Source organism: Haliaeetus leucocephalus, unplaced genomic scaffold, assembly GCF_000737465.1.
Source record: "Haliaeetus leucocephalus isolate CR32 unplaced genomic scaffold, Haliaeetus_leucocephalus-4.0 Scaffold587, whole genome shotgun sequence".
Taxonomy (NCBI): domain Eukaryota; kingdom Metazoa; phylum Chordata; class Aves; order Accipitriformes; family Accipitridae; genus Haliaeetus; species Haliaeetus leucocephalus.
The window spans coordinates 7,223,754-7,243,332 of NW_010973023.1; the positions used below are offsets into that span (position 1 = coordinate 7,223,754).

General features: G+C 38.1%; 1 protein-coding gene across 1 annotated transcript in view; it reads left to right on the forward strand.

Moving 5' to 3' along the window:
• The window catches only part of LOC104838333 (dynein heavy chain 5, axonemal-like), a 170,630-nt gene that overhangs the window by 141,582 nt on the left and 9,469 nt on the right, over positions 1-19,579 (forward strand). The window contains exons 73-74 of the mRNA XM_010578013.1: positions 2,101-2,289; positions 10,935-11,067. Coding sequence (XP_010576315.1) covers positions 2,101-2,289; positions 10,935-11,067 — 322 coding nt within the window. The remainder of the gene's footprint in view (positions 1-2,100; positions 2,290-10,934; positions 11,068-19,579) is intronic.

Below are 19,579 nucleotides of genomic sequence, written 5' to 3' on the forward strand. Positions count from 1 at the left end.
AATGCTGCAATGCATTTTTAAAGTATTTTGATGCCTGTAAAAAATCTGTATGTATGATTTGATGTAGGGAATTTTACCTTTTACTTCTATGTAAATAGGATCAAGTCCAGGAATGCAAGCATCTTTTTATCCTTCACATTTTCACAGGTTAGGAAGAAAGCTACGACTTTCTTCTATCATTCCAAAATCTGTCAAAATTGCTCATGGAAACTTTTAACCTTTTAAGCTCCCAGTCTTCTTTGTTCCATGAAGGATATTGTGCTAGTCAAAACAGTGTATCTTTGTTTTCTCCCCTTTCCATTTTTGGTTAAGAAAGACAGACTGAGTAAGTCTGATTGCTGTAGCCTTGCTCTTTTGATGAAATTTCAACCTCTGGTCAGAATAAACACTGACTTGTGAAGAGGGCTATTGAACTCGGCAATCCCTTTGAAAATGACTTTGATTTCAGAAGGATATAGAGCTTTAGCAATTGGTTTTGAGGGTATGTCAGGCTAAAAAAACCTGAAAGACAGAATCCAACATCCCCTTTTTAATCAAAATTTCCAGAGATTTTGGACCAAAAAGAATGAGAAATTTGGCTCCTTGATTAATTTACAGGACATCCAGGGCAGTGGGCCACCCATTGCTTTACTACTGTCATTTCTTTGTTCTTATTCCTTCTTAGATGGAAAAATCTGCTAAACCAAAACCAAACAAACCAACCTTTATTGTGCAAGAGCAAAAGCAGGAGAGAATTTGTCTTCAAATGTGTATTTCATTCCATGATAAATAAAGTGCATTGATATTTTCACTTTTTACAGCTCTAAATATTCAGGATGAATAAACTGCTATGTGTAAAATGTGTTAAATCCCACTTGGAACCTTATTCCATGCTAGTTATAGTCACACCTTCTCTCACATGCAGTATTAGCTCTATACTGTGTTCTTTGTGCTGTTGTAAGGATCACATCCACAGCTAGTGTAAATCAGTGCAGCTTTGCTGGCTTTGACACAGGTGTAGCCACTTACATCCCTTGTCTCTGAGTTTCTAGATTTGCAAGCGTAACAATATTACATATGGCCCTTTTTATTCTGTCCTCAGGGTATGTAAATATTGGTTACTAGAAGTGTCTTCTTGTCATATACCAATTCTAATGTAAAATATGAAAACATGAAAAATGAGAAATGGAAGATTGCTTGGCTTTTGTGCTCAGTTAGAGGGCAATCCTTCCTCATTGTTGGATCAGTGGTTCAAAGTTTGTAAGAGGTAGTTAATAGCTATAATTAAATGAGGGCTTGTGAAATAAGTCACAGTACAATTCCTCCTGGAGAAGAGTTGCAATTGTGAACCTGACAATTATAGACTTACTGGTATTTCGGTGGAAGTTTCTGAGAAAGCTATTATCACTCAGACAAAGGGCAGCTTTGCAGTAATTCTGTACTAGCTGTATCTTAAATAAAATAATTCCATTTCAGAAGAAGGGGAAGTAAGGACTGGAGACTTAAACCAAAAATAGCTAAACCATAACATATCCTAAATATATCACCAGTCATAAAATCTTTAGGTGTTTCAAATATGGGCAGTGTTTTATTCACTGTGCTGCATGCTTTGTAAGCCTAAGAAACTGAGTAAAACAAAATGTGTTAGAAATGGTAACTGGTCTGATTATTAGGGGCATCTACTTGTGCTGGTACAACAGCAATAGATCTGTACAGAAAAAGAGCTAGTGGTGAGGGGTCAGTGTCCACATATGACTTGTTTTCAACAAGCTCTAGTCTGAACCAGTGGAAAGGAATCAGTTTGTAGCCCTTGATAGCACTTCATAGCATGATCCGAAGCCTGCTATGTGAAGATAATCAGAAGATCAGTTAAAAAAACCCCCCACTCATATGAATGAAAACGCTGTTGTATATGCAGCCTACATTAATGTTTTTTGTGTAATTAGGTCTTGGTCCTTGGCCAGTTAAATGGATGTACTTCCACTGACCTATTCATATCTATTGTTTTATAGAGCTGAGGATTTTCTTCCTTGTTTGTCCATTTTTATGCATTCTTTCACTAATATAATTTTAGAAGGAAAATCACAATTTTTTTCTATTTTTTTCCCCTTTTAATTTAAGGTATTTGGACTTCACCCTAATGCAGATATAACTTACCAGACTAACCTGGCTAATGAGACATTAAGTACAATAGTGAGCATCCAGCCCAAAGACAGCGGCACTGGAGGAGGGGAAACCCGAGAAGCAGTAGTGCAACGTCTTGCTGATGAGATGCTAGAGAAGTTACCTCCAGATTATAACCCTCATGAGGTATATGCTGCTTTATAGATACAGATGTTTTATGTATGTATGTATGTATATGTTTTATGAGTTTTATTGTGCTGCTTAAATTTAACTGGCACGCATTTTAAAAAGCTCTTAAAATTATGCATAGTGTTTTATAAGTCTGTTTTGGTTTATTATCTAAAATATTCCTACATTGGAAACATATATTTCAAATGCCATAGTCCACTTAATTAGTCACCTTAACTCAGATGAGCCATAAGGGGCTTCAGAAAGTTCTTGCCTTCCTTAGTAGCTTAGAGAAGGACACCGGTGCCTCTTACAGTAGTTACAGCTTTCAAATTGCCTACTCTTATTATGATACCACTGTTATGAATAATGGATCTTATCACTGACCTTTTCATGCCCCAGATTTTTTGGAGTTTGAGCCATAACAGATTAATTTGTCAATCTTTTCTTGCATTTTTTATTAACAGTCTCATTAAATGGAAAAAAATCCAGCATAAAGCACTCTTGCAGCAGTTTGTAAGTAGGATCTGGTGTCTTGCCATGTGTTTCATGAACAGTAACTGTTAAAAACCCCTCATCTCCATGATTTTATTATTTGCAATTCTGTATTGCACTGATAGTGCTTTTTTTCCCTGGTTGCAGCCCAAGCTTGTAGAGTGCCCTGGATGGAGTATTGCAACTTGTTACATTATACTTTATTTTCTTCTCTGTCCAATTGAGAATGTCCACTTAGGTTACAACCAATAGTCTTGGGGCCCTGGCAATATTTCCTGTCTTCTGTTCTACTATTCATCTCAGATTTAATATGTCTTGTATAAATAGCCTCTTCTGTACTGTCATAGTTCAATTCAGAACTTCTCTTTTCATTCCCCTCTTGGCAAACTACTTACAATATGTAATGTTTTTTGGTGAGGTTTCCTAACAGCATTCTCCATATAGTTATTTTTCCATCCATCCCTGCTGGAGTCTCTCTTTTTTTGTCACCTGCTTATTGAGTGATTCCCAGCGATAGTATATAAATCATTTATTTGTAGTATTTGATTTGGAATGGAGTCAGTTTTCTAGTTTTCACATTATTATTTAATAGTAAATAAATATTACAAATAGAAAATGAAATTAAATATAGTAAGTATAATAACATTTAATTACTAATTTAATAATTTACACCTTGGATCTACACCTATTATCTACACCTTGGATTGTTCTCAGTCCTTTTCCCTTATCCTTCCTATCACAGTAAAGTTTTTCATGGAACAAGTTTCTTCTAGTTTTATGCAGCTCCTTAGAAATCTTTTTTTCAATTTGCAATAGCAATAGAATACTGAATGCCTGGGTAGCATATATGGTTCTCCAATATTTGTAATATGTGTATTGAACTATTTTTTTTCAATATATTTGCTAAATCCTCCAAAGGAGTATGTCCTGGTTTCAGCTGGGATGTAGTTAACTGTCTTCCTAGTAGCTGGTACAGTGCTATGTTTTGAGTTCAGTATGTGAAGAATGTTGATAACACTGATGTTTTCAGTTGTTGCTCAGTAGTGTTTAGACTAGAGTCAAGGATTTTTCAGCTTCTCATGCCCAGCCAGGGCACCTGACCCAAACTGGCCAACAGTGTATTCCATACCATGTGACGTCCCATCTAGTTTAGGAACTGGGAAGGGGGGGGCAGGGTTTTTCGCCGCTGGGGGACTGGCTGGGTGTCGGTCGGCGGGTGGTGAGCAATTGCCCTGCGCATCATTTGTACGTTTCAATCCTTTTATTACTACTGTTGTCATTTTATTAGTGTTATCATCATCATTATTAGTCTCTTCTTTTCTGTTCTATTAAATCGTTCTTATCTCAACCCAGGAGTTTTACTTCTTTTCCTGATTTTCTCCCCCATCCCACTGGATGGGGGGGGAAGTGAGTGAGCGGCTGCGTGGTGCTTAGTTGCTGGCTGGGGTTAAACCACGACATTCCCTTGTTAAACTGCCAACTTTTCTCCTCCTGAAGAATTCATAATACTTAGAAGACATCAATAGTACTGGACTTTATATTGTAACCAGAGGGTATTCTTGCACTTAGATTTTACCCCTGGGAAGTTTGTGCCATGCCTCTTAGTCTTGTAAAATGCACACATGCTTGTTTAATCCAAATTTTACTTCTAAATGGTTTGAACAAATACTGTTTTCCACTGGCATTTCTTCTATTTAATCTTGGTCTCATTCACTCTCATTGCTTCTTGGTTTATTCACTCAGGTTATCCACACAAAACACACATAGAGTAGGCCTCCCCTTTTCAGTCACTCCCTCGAGTGTCTTAGCTTTGGAGACAACCACTTACAGAGCCAGGAGCTGTAGTTAAGCACAAAGAGTCTGGAGGGTTTCTTTTGAAAGTTCCACCCTGCGCTCCTAACTTGTCTCTATTTTACTACTGTATTTGGGTACAATACATACTTTTCCATGTGACTGTATAAAAAAATCACCACCAATTGTTTTCATTGCTGTTTCACTCTCATCATCCATTAGTGTGACAAGCTATTATCTTTTCTTATGATCTGCCAATCATACATGCAGGTTTTTATTTTCTTATAAGCAATCATCTTTATAATGATGCTCACAATTAGATAGTTTTTTGCTTCTGTACCACTTCTTTGACATCTTCTCTGAGCTTCAGGGAAGCCTCTTTTGCTTCAATTTGCTTGACAGCTGTTCTCTTACGATTCAAGTAAGGAGATTCATGTTTGTACAGGACAAACCAATATTGGGTATTAATATTTCAGCATCACCACCCCCCCCCGCGCCCCATTTCATTCTTACAGGGACAGTCAGAGGATGTCCTGTTGGATCTATTTTTTCCCTCTGTATTTCTTGTAAATGTATTCTGAGCTCAGGATGTAAGTTTGTTTCATTCTCCTATCAGTAAGTGTAGATACCGCCTCTTCCTGGTGATTTCTAGTTTTCTCAGGCTCTGTACATCTTGATATGTGAATTGCACTTCTCTTTGATTAATCACCCCACTCTGTACAGTGTTTCTTCAGTCCACATTACTGATGAATGCTATGGCACTTTTCCACAGAACCATCCAAAACTTACACTTTTTTTCTGTATCATAATAGTAATTCCTTTGCTCTGAGTATCTACAGAACATCCTCTGGTCATTTTCCAACACTTTATTATTGGTAATAATGTGTTCCTCTGTACATTTCTTTGGCCATGTCAGTTGCACTACATCTTCAGATTTTAATTCTGCAGTGTTAAGAGATTTGGTATTATGTTCCTGATTCTTTGATATTTCCTTCTTCATTTTGCCTAACGGATTTACCCTTTCTCTCATTCTCTAGATGTTAGAACACATTTGCGTCTTTACCAATGCTTTCTTTGTTAGAAGGGAATTTCCCTTTTCTGGCATTAGTGCCCAGTTCCACCTCTTTGCTGCAGTTGTTTATGTGCCAGGAGTGTGGCCACCTCTACACAATAAGCAAAACTCTGTATCAAATATGTTTCTCATCTGAACTGAAGCTTGTTATTCTGGAACCTCTTAGAAAGGCCAGAGATGGCAGGAGTAAGCTGTAAAGAAAGCTACATTTTTAAATGAAAGTTAGCATAAACTGACAAAAAAAAAGAATGTAAAAAAATACCAAATAATAAAAAAAAAAGATTATATTCCCTAACATATAACCAAGAATTTCATTAGTCAGAGCAGAAAAAGAAGGGAGAGTTTAGATGTTCTCTGTGGGAAGAAGAAACAGAATTTAGAAGCTACAATATAATAAGCAAATGAAATTAAACTTGCAAGTATAAGGAGTGAAATGGATTATGCAATTACTTCCTGTGATATCTGAAAAAAAGGGAATGAGATGAGTTCTGTTGTTTGTCAATTTAAGTCAACATTTGGTCATTCAGGACATTATTACCTATATTGAGGACATTATTACATACTAGATCAGTTTAACAGTCCTGAAACAGATCAAACTAATATACTAAATTGTAAGAGACTGAGGGAATGTGTCAAAAAGAGTTCCTATGCATGTTTCATTGGGTAAGAGCAGTAAAAAGAAAAATGTTTATTAGTCCTAGCAGCGCAGCTTGGGTTTGCTTTTAGAAGAATATTGTGCTCCAGTAAGGCCACGATGTGGTAGTCTTTGGAAATCCAGTTACAGAGATACTATCAGTGGAGAAAAGGAACAAAAAATTTAGGAAACAAATGAAGGTAATTAAAAGCAAATACTCTTCAGGGAAAGTGGCAGGTGTGTTTGCTATCTTTGATCAGTTCTTGTGGCTCCCTTTAGAAAGTGTGGAGTGAATTTGCTCAGAGTTAAAACCCCAGCAGACTAGGTTAGGGACAGATGGTACTGAAAACAATTATTTGCTGATGTTCAGAGCTCTGGATTGTACTTTCTCTTGATACATTGTGAATCCAGAGAAAATTCAGGCTGTCACACATACACCTTCATTTCTCAATTATTAGCCTTTGGCAATGACTTCGGAACCAACAACTTTCAAAAAAGGGCAACCATTTTACCCCATGATATATGCTGTTTCTTTTGTTCTTGTGTTCTTGTAACACTTCATCTCACCAGGCAAATAACTGACTCAATGTCTACCCAAAAGACTATAAACAAAACAAGTCACCTTTGCATGCTTTATCAGACTGCAGTTTGACACAGGTGATGGAAAAGAAAAATAAACCTTCCTCCTGACCTAAAACTGTCTTCATTTTTCTCACTCCAAAGGCAGAGGCAGAGTAAGAATTCTGCTTTCGTGACCCCTTTTGCTTCTGGGTCTTGCCTCACAGGTAACAGAAAGATTAGTGGTAAAATGATTAGGTCCAGTCAGTCCATGTGAGTGAAGATAGATGCAAGAATAAACGTCAGCCTGTCACACACAGAGGTTTATAACGACAATGATCCTTGCAGTTTGAAAACCAGCTTGCTAGGGAATAGACATGGAGACATTCCAAAGATACTGCACTTTATTGGAGGTTGGCTTTTAACCCAAGGATGAATGTTTTTTCCCTTAAGTATTTTTTTGTAGTATTGATTTCGCCTTATCCTCCGCTAAGAGTGTGACTACATTATCAAGTATTACATGGGAATAGGAGTTCATCTGAGGACCCCAGGCCTGCATTAGGTGTTTTACTGGGGAATTTGCTTTGGTCTAACTGTAGTCTGGGCCTGTAGGCTGAACACCCATTAGTGGTTGGAGTATGTTAGACTCCCTGAAGCATGCCTTATGGGTTAGTTTAATTTGGAGCTAAGCCAGTTTGTGTGCCTGGAGTCTACTTTTCAGGGCAGTTTTTTTGCTACAAAAATAAATTCAGGGTATGAACTGAAACAGTAACGTAGATGCTTTTGTAAGGTGTCTCTGGTTTACTTACCAGCCCTATCAGATATGGTGGTCACCCAGCTCTAGAGCTTCAGCTATTTTCTATATATTTCACTGCCCACTTCCTTGTATACAACAGGGAAGTTGTCCTTGACAGCACTTGAAAAGAGCTTTGGCTTGGACACACCTTGAGCTTGTCTTTCTTATTCGGGCCTCTTATTTAGACCATCTCACAGAATGATGGTCTTCCCATTTCTGCTGACAAAGAGTATAGCAAGTAACCAAGTCAAATTGAAAATAATAACTTTTACTGAAAATCATAGGCAGTTACTACTACAGTAACTTGATCACTGATCATTAAATGGCATGAGTTCAGCAACTGATTTTCTGCTGAATGTCCTATAAAGTATGTGGTGACAAAGGAGTTGGTGACCTGAGGACAGCTAAGGAATGTGCATAGAGGAATCTGAGACAGTAGAGATATGCATTGCAAAATCATGTAGACAAAGCTATTAAGATTATGATTTTAGTTAAATCACCTTGGTTTATGTTAGGTGACAGCTGTTTGCATAATGAAAAGGAGATGTTGTAAGCAGGCTTTATGGAATTAGTATATGAATCTCAGAAAGGCTATTTTGGTTAGTGAGTTTTGTCTTTTGCATTTTTTTCTGTCAGTCAATATCCATCTCTTTATGTCATAATAAATACAGCACTGGAAGTAAGTAATTTGATTGCTTGATAAGAATTCTAATACAAAAACAGTCAATCATACCTCAGAGCTGGTATTTAAAACTAATCTTAACAGCAAGACTTCCAAGAAAGGCACTCTGTTACACCTAGTAAAACTCACTGCAAATCAGGATTGATTTGTATACAATAAGGTAGGTAGTATGTAATTTTTTTCAGTTTTCATATCTGGTTATGCTTGGTGCCCCAGGCTGAGTGCTGTGAACATATCTAGGATATATTAACGAATTTCTGCATTATTCGTTCACTCCATTATTCAAAACATCACAGGTATTTTTGTAGGTACATGAAAAAAATCAGAAGAATGTTTAAATTCTGAGAATTCACTAATTAAAAAAATTGTACGATTATCAGTACAGTAATATTTTAGAATATTTATTTCATCTTCTCTTTGTAGATTCATAAATATAAATATTTTGGAATTTAACAACACCTTTAACAACATCTTCCATACAATTTTTCCTCAAATGGGAGAAATTATTCCTCTAGATGATCCCCAAAAGGAACACATGCTTTGTAGACCAGAAAAAAGTGTATTTCTTATTTAAAGGATAAAATGCATGGACTATATTCTCTATAATTCCTTTCTTATTAGTGGCATGCACTAGACTTCTAAATATTCTGGGGAAAAAAAAATCAAACTTTTTTTTTGCTTTTTTTGGCAAGAGGGAGATTTATCAATTCCTGTGAATTTTTCAGAAAGCAGAAGCTTTCCCTGGATTTTGTGTGAAAAAAATCAGAATATTTCATTGTGTGAATTACCCAAAAAGAGTTTATTGTCTCAGCTCTAGTCTCATGATAGCTGATTTTAGCAGTTTTTTCTCTGTTACAGGAAGAAACACATTAACTCAGTCTGTAAAATGAACTGTCACACTGCAAAGCATTAGCATAATTGGCTGGCACCTATTTCTTGGACATTCTGTCTGACAAACTCATGGGTCCTTGTGATTAAAATATGATGAATAACCTTGCTGATAGCTGTCTCCCAAGGAGAATAGCATATAAAGTTGAAAAAGAGTATTTTATTGGGCTTGGAGTTGAAACTTGAGAATTGGAAATTGTCAAAGCATTGACTCATTTATACTAGCAATTATAACTACTCAACTGTTGTATTATATTCCTCCAGAAACTTGCTATTCAGTGTAATAATAAGATCTTTAGTAATGTTTACTATGTGTATATAATGTAAAGTATATATAATAATGTGTACAATGAGATATATGAGTATATCTGGAAAAACACAAAGCAAGATCCAGTGGACTTCTCGCCTTGATGAAATAGCACACATTATACAAATCTTGTGGTTTCTACTTGACTGCAGTAGAATTCCAATGATATTCTGCGCTTTGAAAGAATAGACTTTCTAACTCTACTTCTCTTCATCTTTTGTTAGCAAGCTCAAAAGAAGCTCTTAAATTATTTTAGCAAACTGATCCTATAGATCAGCTCTTTTATAATAAATTAATGGCCATATAGGTATCTGGATTTAGGATCTTATTTTACTGTTTGAGATCTCTTTTTGGTTCCAGAGTCCCCTTGCAGAATTTCACCTGCAAAGGGAAGGAGTGACTATGGCAAAGATCAGGGTTCAGGCTGCTTCAGTGTAAAAGATGATGCATGTGGCTGAGCAGTAGCCAGTACAGAGGGCCATTGGCTTTCTGAAAGCTGAGTCATAGTGGGGAAAAACACTTCAAAGTCTTAAAAATCAAGAACTCTGGTATTATGTGAGGTACAGGCACCATGATTTCTGCAGGTGCCACTAAATCCTCTCTCATGCACTGTTGTATACAGTGATCTTTGATATATATGGAATATACGGTGTATGTCTTAAGCATATTGTACATGCAACATATGCTAAAGTGAGACAGGGAGTGCTTTTGCTACTGTTGCTGTGACATGTCCTTAAGTAACATAGACAAGTAATTCCATTTTGAAAATGTTCTCTGTTGAATATGAGTGAAACTGTTATCCTTAAAAATTAAGAAGGCCAAAGGCTTCTACCTACAAAATGGTGCACATAATGGTGCAACAGAATTCTGTGGCATCTGTATTATGCCTGGCAATCTTGCCCCTCTAGTAATGCATCCATGAGCACCTTGTCTTATGAGCGAGTCATGTGCTGTTGGAAGTAGCAGCTTTTATGTATCATTGCACTTGTTAAGTAGAACTCTATTTGTAGCATTATTTCAATTCATCAGGGCACGAAGAGGTGAGAAAGTTCACCTAGCACAATTTGGAACTATGAAGAAGTTACCATCGAACATACCCTTTTGTATAGCATGTGGGTTTTTGTTGGTTTTGTTTTTTTTTTTTTTTAAGATCTAAGAGCCTGCAGCCTAACAAGGACAGAAGGAACTGCTGCGTCCCTTCAAAAAGAGGGAACTTTCCCTCCTTAGAATGATAGAGGAGCTCCTTTTGGTAAAAGCTAATGAGACACAGTGTGCTAAATCTTACAGTTGACACAGGACTTGAATGGCCATCTGTTACATAAAAGTTTATTTTCTCAGGAATTATGTGATACAATTGAAAAAACATCCTTTTGCTTTCAAAAATTATTGCATGGGAAACAGGAGATTAAATTTTATAATCATTGCACTGTTCTTTTTTAGGTGAAAGCCCAGCTTCAAAAGATGGGAGCTATTCAACCCATAAACATATTTCTCCGTCAAGAAATTGACCGCATGCAACATGTTATATCAAGAGTTCGAGCTACACTGACTGATCTCAAATTGGCTATCGATGGTAAGTTACAATATTAAAAATCATACTAATTAAGGTGCAATATTTATTACTAATGGTTGCTTATACTATATAACTAAATAAATAGTTCCCCTCCTTCCCTCCGTTTCTACCTCTTTCTCTTTTGTTCTCTCCCTCCCCCATTTTTTATTTTTCTCTCTCTTTATCATACAACCACTAATTCTAGCCCCTAAAGCCTCCAGACTGCATCTCTAAAGGCACTCCACCTTAATTTATTCTGTATGAATGTGCTCCAGGATTGCAGTTCACATCCTGCAGCACTACTACACTTCTGTGATTCTCTCTAGGATCCCTACAGAGCTCAGAGGAGTTGAATTGCGTGATTAGGTCCACAGGTCATGTGCCAGAGTAATTTATGAAATTAAGCTGAGACATAATGATACAGAACAAGGTAGAAGTGTTGCTGCTAAGTAATTGAGAGACAGGGTGCTCAGGAGGCCAGGTGGTATAGACTCTAATTTAGGGTGAGATTTGCAATGTTCGTGAAACTGGTTATACCAAATAGGATTTCTCTAAATGGAAGCTGAAGTGAGTGGGAGTGCCAGTCAAAAGAGAGTGATAGGGTTCTTCTTTTAGCCATCACAGGAGGTAGGTAACAGCACTCTGTATCTCTCAGAGACAGGAGTATTTCACTGAAAGTGAGCAACGGTGAATGTAGTTAAAATAAATCAAGAGTACAGGCGACTAGAAGCAGATGGAAAATTTGATCAGAAAAGGAGTGAGGAAAAAGAAGGCATGATGATGTTACCATCTGTTTTTTGTTTTCACTTCCCATTTTGCTCATCTGCAAGAGTTGAAATATCCAGGAAGGCAAGTATACTGTTGCTCAGTCAAGCTTCTTGAATTAATAATAAATGAAAACGAAGCCGGAACAGTTAAGGTTCTTGGTTAAGACCTCACTCAAGTCTGCTGTTCTCCAGTAGAGAGGCAGAAAATATCTGAGACAGCAAATCGTCCCCACAGGGTCAGAGTGCCTCAAAATTAGTCCCTTTTGATATAGGTGATGGCAGTACTGTGATCTGTCTTACTGGCGTTTTCCAGTCTTTTGACAATAAGTCTTTCATGAAGGGAGATTTTTTTAATTTGAATTTTTTTTTTACATAAGAATCAAAAGGGATTTTTTCCTATCATTTGTATGATACACCAAGGCAACAATGCATGCTTCAGAAACATCATGCCTATAATCTGAATCTGGGAAAGAGGTCCATAAACGTGCCCAAGGCTAATTAGCTTCCATATCCTGTAATAACCTATGCAAAGGTCAAGCTGGAAGAAACAATTGTCCTCTGTTTCAATACTGAGCTGAAAGTTCCTTTTATATGTGCATAGAGTCCCTTCTCAAGTAAATTAAAATAATGCTTTCCATCCAAGAAAGTATTAATCTTTCCTTGTTTGTGACAGATATATTTGAATTCTCAAAATGTACAATATTCCACAGAGGGGTGGATGAGTAACATAATTTATTTGCACTTAGTATTCAGTTCCGCAGTGGGCACAGTCCTCTACCAGGTGTTTAATCAAGTTAATGCTGTAACTTTTGTGCAATCCTCTAAAACATTATAATTTTCTTAGGGACAGGCAAGTTAAATAAAGTGAAAAATTGCTCTGAAAACAAAATTGGATGTATAGTTAATAATAACAACGATTAATGGCTTCCGGCAGATTCATGATACATCAAGTGCATGTGGTAGACCATTAATTAGGGGATGGAAAGAACATTTAGACACTCTCTCTTGCCTCAGAAAAGGGGAAATCCCCAAACTCTCTCATACTAGATTCTCCCCCCAAACTAGTCATCTGAGGTGCTCCTTTTTCTTTACAATGATGTAAAGTGATCTGCCTGCTCAAACTGGTCATGTCAATTTTGACATCTGCCCTGGTCATGCATCTGGCTCTGGCTTCATGAATCTGTTAAGGCCTCAGCACCTCCTTATAGCAGATCTAAATTTTCAAACAAAATTTGAAAAAGAAAATAGCGCCTCTTCATTTTGTGTCATGTAGCTTTGTGAAAGGAGGTCTGAATATTTGATTCTGCAGGTTGGATGTGAATAGATGGACCTTGTCATTTTGCTGTTGCTCACTGAGTTGCACTTGAGGTGATATAAAGCCCTCCTCGGTGAGAGCCCACGTGCAGCTGAACATGAGGCATGTTGAGGGAATTAGCAGAGCCAGTTTTGTCCCTCTATCCAGAGGGCAGATTAAGCAGTGTTCAGCTTTTAGGAGGGGCGAGGATGCTCAGCATGTGTCCAATATGTTTATTGCCAGCCATGCCCCACAGGCCTGCATCTCCACCAATAAACTTTGCTGCCCAGAGGGAAACTCTTTTTGGATCAAATTGTAATAATTAGATTGTAGCTGCACTTTGTACTCTCAGTTATGTCCCAACCATTAGTTCTGTTTTAATTACTTATTGATTGCCCAGCATTTATTTCACAGTTGGTATAATACAGAGCTTCACATAAATCAGAAAACAGCAATGATGATTGTCCTCTCTAGTGAACTAAATAGAGGCTCTGTTCCAAATAGAGAAATCTTTTTAGAGACAAGGAGCAGTAAGACATGGGGCTTGAACCAAAACTCCAGATCCTAATGGGTTATGAACATCAGATCTTGAGTTCCTGGCAGAAAGTGACCGTATTCTTCGTAGGGCAGTGTATGAGCTACAGAGCTCCTGTGTATGTGCCTTACCTTCCTCCTGTGGAAGTATAGAGGCCTTTGGCACAGAATACTAATACCACAGCTCCTTGTTGAAGAGAGGGCACTTCAAACCCCCTCTCCCACTAATGAAGATAGCGTCTTTAAATGCAGTAAAATCTAATGACCCATTCAGTTATTCCTAGTCTCTAAGAGTTTGTTTGAGTAGAGGGGAACTGAATGAGGCCTATCTGTGAGATTGGGGGGGTTCTCCTTGTTTCTCCATGCACTGAAGTAGAAGTGGTAAGTGTTTTGATGAGTCTTCTATCGGTGAAGAACGTGAGAAGAGACATTCTCAGGGAGTTATCCCTGGTCCCCCTTGAGTGGCTTCCATGAATCTCAGCAGTGGAGCATGCTTGTAGTAGCACTGAAAGTGGATATTGAATCCTTGGCAATGGAAATAAGCACAGCTTTTAATTTGGTTTTATTTCCTGAATTTTTTAACCTACTTCACATTCCATTTAAGAGCTTGTCATGAAAGAAACAAATGCTTAACTCATATATTTATGAGTATATCTAGATTCTACTTTGGTCATAAAACTGCATCCGCTTGGCATTTGGTTTTGGTACCTTATAGCTTTGTGTTTTCAAAGTAATCCTTTGGAACTGCCTACTTTGTGAACAAGTGAAGGCCATACAGGAAACCTTGGATTTGTTATCCTTTCATGTCATATATGTGCCACATGATCACAGAATTCCCACTGCTATTTGTGCAGTACTTGCAGAGTTAGGAGAGAGAAGTCCTTTTCCTGTTAACATATTTCCTGAGAATACAGCAATCCCTCTAAAAGCTTTTACATGACTTGTAATGTGTAAAGATTTGCTTCCACAGGGCCAGAGGTTTTGTTCCTTACATTTTTCTTAGTACTTGCAAGACAAGTACCTACAGGAGCCATAAGACATAAGACCAACACAGAAGGCAAAAGAAGTGGAATCAATACAAATAATCTACTTCAGAAGTTATCATGGCATTTGTCATGGAGAAGCTCTACCAGGCAAACGCAAACTTTCCACTGCAACTGCAGTATGGCACCCCTCATGTTACAAAGCTAGCATATTTTCGTGCATGTAATGGACACCATACATAACCTATGTGCCAGGACTTGGAAAAAAAATATCAGATTGCTCTTATCCTACACTGAAAGAGAGAGCAATCAGAGCTTTTGGAATAATAGGATCAGGAACAAGGGTATTACTAAGGGGAGATAGGACTTTCCTATTTGCCCTCTTTTTACCCACACAGATGTATACCATGTGCATGTTCTATAATACACTAGCATGTTTCAGGTATATGCCAGGTTGAGAAGTATGAGAAAATACAGGTAAGGCTATTGAGACAGAAGGTATTGGAGAGTGAAAAATTATGCATTTTTGTATGTGTTTCTAATATTTTTGGAACTTTATCATTCAGACAAAGCTGAATAACTGTTAATAAAGAAGGCCTTGAGAAATACTGGTGCATTTCACTAGTTTCTGTACATCTCAGTCATTGATTTGCTACCTTATTAAAAACTATTTCATTACCTTCTTTTAGCTCCTCACCATCCTTATACTGCATTCCTAACTAGCGTGTTGGCCTTAGGTTTTTCCCTATTGTCATTCATATAAGAATATGTTGAAATAGCCAGAACTTCATGTAAACGTGAGGTAGCATATAGTTCTACATACATAATAGGAATCACTTAGAATTCCTGTATCATCTACACAAACTCATGTGTTAAGCCCCTGAAAGAATGAGGTAAATATTCACTATTTTTTTCCAACTCAGAATACCATGATCTTGATAGTAGTGTTTGCATCATGTTGCTGCAAGGGATTTCTGTTCATTGCATGTAGCACCTTACAAGAGGGATATAAATGAACTCCAAAAGAGGTAGCAGATAATTTATTCTAATCTATGTGGCGAAAAACTGAAGCTCAGGAAACTAGTCTTGCCAGAGTGCACAGGAAAGGTAATTTCCCACAAAGGGAAGGAGTATGGACTCATTCCCACTGGCTGGCTAAGTTCTGTTTTGACTCATAATGCTTTAAGACTGCTAACACTAACAGAATTTTAGTTTGGCCTGCTGACCGTGGTAATAGACTTTTGGGCTGAAATATCTTTCTAATTCTTACTCTTTGTGTGTGTGTGTGTGTGGGTAAGGCTTGTAGCAATCATCTGTGTATTCCACCTTTGGATGAGGATTTTATATGGAGATGATTAAGAGCACTCAGTGAGGACATTAATGGAATGTAACAATGGGGAATTCATTTGAGGAATGGAGGGGATGAGTCTAGTATGTCTTGTGGCATAGTTACTCTTGGCTCAGCAGCACTCATCCATTATTTACTTCTCATCCTGATAAGAATGCCAGAATGCCTCCCGTTGTCTTTTACAAAGTGTGGCATGTTATTTCTGGACTTCTTAATAGGTGTTATATATGCTTGCCATGAGGCTGGCCAGGACAACTGTTTAGAAACACACATCGCACATTTAGGACAAACTGCAGAAAATAGTTTACCTGCTTGTTTACTCTAGCTCAGGGTATTGATTTGTAGTACTTTTGGGGAGATGTACATGCATTTTCATCTTCAAATTATTGCTTTAAAATTTTTATTTTCAGTCCTTTGGTGGGTGCAGTCAAGTGCATTTAGTACTGGAGCTGGTATGTTTTCCGAACAATTTGCAAGGTTACTTTCAATTTGCCTTCTTACTGACTGAAGGAATTAGCTATTGCAGAGAATCTAGGATTTGTGTGCTCTTCTATGTGAAAAATCACATGCTACTCAAGTTTCTCAGTGCTTTTCATCTCTCCTGACTTGTAGAATTAAATCAGAGGATTCTGCACCAAAAGAGAATGGTGGGAAGGAAACAGAAAACAGAACAGGGGCAAAGGTTAGGTGCAGCTGGGGAGAATACCACAGTCTACAAGTAAAAAATGGAGAGGGTGTTGTGCATTGCAGGGCTTGGCTACCTGATTTACTCTTTCTGTTCTGGAGACCAGGAGCAAAAGGTGATAAACTGTTGAGGGACTTGGGATTATAACAGCATGGTGGAGTTAAATGAGCTTCTGAGAGCTTCCTGGGAATCACCTCCAGATGCCGAAGTGCCCAAGTGCTGCAAGTGAAGAAAGAGGGAAATACCCAAAGAACTGCCTGAAGCAAAGAAGTTGACTTCTTTCAGCACAGCAGTGGTGGCCACTGAACTAGCAGAAACATACTAAAGCTTGCAAAAAAAAAAAAAAAAGATTAAGTTTTAGGTATGGGGAAACATACAGTAGCTTTTATTGTTTTTATCTAGTACTCTGCATACCTTGTACCTTTGGGCAGAATAATAAATAATGCTTTCTTTGGGGAAAGCACAAGCAAGTTAGCTGTTGCCATAAGGCAGAAAGGGGGGAAAGCTTACAAAGTTACAGGCAAGTCGGGATTTTCTCTTCAACGTGTTCAACAAAGAAGAGGGAGTTGCAGCTTGGTGGTGGAGACAAGTGACTGGTCCAATAACAAACCTGGCTGCTTGGGAGGTAAACTTGAGTGGGGATTAAAGGCTGAAAAGATCAACTTCTATAGTTGCAACAGTGACAGTCAAGAATGGATTGATGCTTTCACTGAGATTTTTCCTCTGTGTACTGTTAAGGCTAGCTTAAGAGACTCATTGTGTAGCAAGTATTGTCCTCAAGGGATAGTCTCCAGTCCTATTATAATGATGTCAGCTATTGGCAAACTGTACTTGATGGAGAAACTAGCTTCTTCTCATCTCATTTATATCCTACATAATTATTCTAGTTATTCTTGATTCACTTCTGTGCCTGTGGGAGGAGAATCAGTCAGTGGATTGAGGCTTTTTTTGGTTCACGCTGGAGTTTAAGATCCTTCCTTTGTTCCTAACTTTATCTACTCATTTAAATAAGATATGCATGTTTTCTAGTCCAGACACAGGCTTTCCCAAACGTGAAATTCAAAATGTAGATCCAAATTTTACAAATTCCACAGTTTTCAGATTCAGCTTGTTGTAGGTATGGTAGTGAAAAGGGGCAACTCAGTGAAATAATACAAGGTCCTGATGTAGTCCATTCAAAGCATTATATTTATTGAATGAATCACCCTAAAACCAGATCAATTTAAAAGAACAGACTATTTACTTTAATTAACATTAAAATCTAGTTATCCTCAGAACTGAGTAGCTTTATTTGGCTTATTCACTACACAGCAATTGGATAGATTTAGATGTGGTTTAGAAGGGAGACGGTATAAATTTAGGGCAATGAAAAAGGGGAATCCTAATTTCCAAACTGTATGTACTGTGCAAACAGTATAGTTACAGTACATACAATTTTTGAAGCATGGAAATACCCTCATGTCTTTAGCTGGCCTGACCTTTCATCAGTCGTTTTCAGATGGGCTTTACTCCATTCAAGAAAGGGAATATCACGAAGTAAATCCCCAAATAACCAAGTTATAAACAGCTGGCCTGTCTGATTCATAGAACATTCAAGCCTGTCATGTTAAGTTCATAGGACATTCAGTCTCTTCATATGGTAACCAGTGCTCTGAGCTTCTTAGAATTAAAATATGAGAAGCCTATGGTATTGTGCTACTCATTCAATTAATCAAATACAGTTTTTCAAACACCTGTATCACCTTTCTCCAGAAAGATGCCATTATTTTTCTCATGTGTTACTAATTTTATTTCTGACAATTACTTTATTTTTTAAATTATTTTTATCAGAGTATTTTTGCTGCAGGAATGCATCCCAACACCCACAGATGTCATTTCGTGCTGAAATTCAAGCACGGTATGCCTACTGCCAGAGATGACACCCACTCACTAGGAATATTTATGCAGCTATATGGGCCAGGCCAGAACTGTGAACATACCTCATCCTCAAGAACACTCTGGCTTAGTGTTCTCAGCAGCTGCTCTGAGTCATAATGGGCAGACATCCTAAGAGATTTCACCATGCTTCGGGGCAGAGACTGGTTGTAATCTCCCTATTTGAAAAGCTCCAGCCCACCCACAAAAATAGGGAAGAAAATGTGTCTTTCTCACAACCCTTGTTGCAGGAGAAAGTTGGCTGCATCAGCGTGAAAACAAGGAAGAACCAGAGATGAAAGTGTTCTTTCTTTCTTAGTTCAGATTGTAATGATCCCCAGGGCTCAAATGGGATGCTCTTCACTTGTTTTCTGCCCTCACTATGGTTGCTCCAAAGTTGAAACCAACATGTGCTGCATGATTTTTTCCAAATTTTCTGCCTCCACAGTGTGAATAGAGTGTATGGTCTAATATTACATTTTTCTGGGCAAAGGGGAGATGACACAGAGTGGCTTCTTTCTTAAATGCTGGTGCTCTTGGTTATATGTTAGAGAAGATTTGTACCCAAAGAGAAAGTTTATTAACTGTGTTATAAAAGACTCTTAGCTAGCCCAAAACATGATTCTGAACCTGACTATGAAGCCATTACAGAGAATGCAGGTGTATTGGGTTTGCGTGGCAAGGTTTTGGTAGCAGGGGAGGGAGGCTATAGGGGTGGCTTCTGTGAGAAGCTGCTAGAAGCTTCCCCTATGTCCAACAAAGCCAATGCCAGCTGGCTCTAAGACAGACCCGCCACTGGCCAAGGCCGAGCCCATCAGTGACAGTGGTAGCACCTCTGGAATAACGTATTTAAGAAAGGGAAAAAGTTGCTGCTCAGTAGCAACTGTAGCCAGAGAGATGAGTGAGAACATGTGAGAGAAAGAACCCTGCAGACCCCCAGGTGAGTGAAGAAGGAGGAGGAGGAGATGCTCTAGGCGCCAGAGCAGAGGTTCCCCTGCAGCCCGTCCA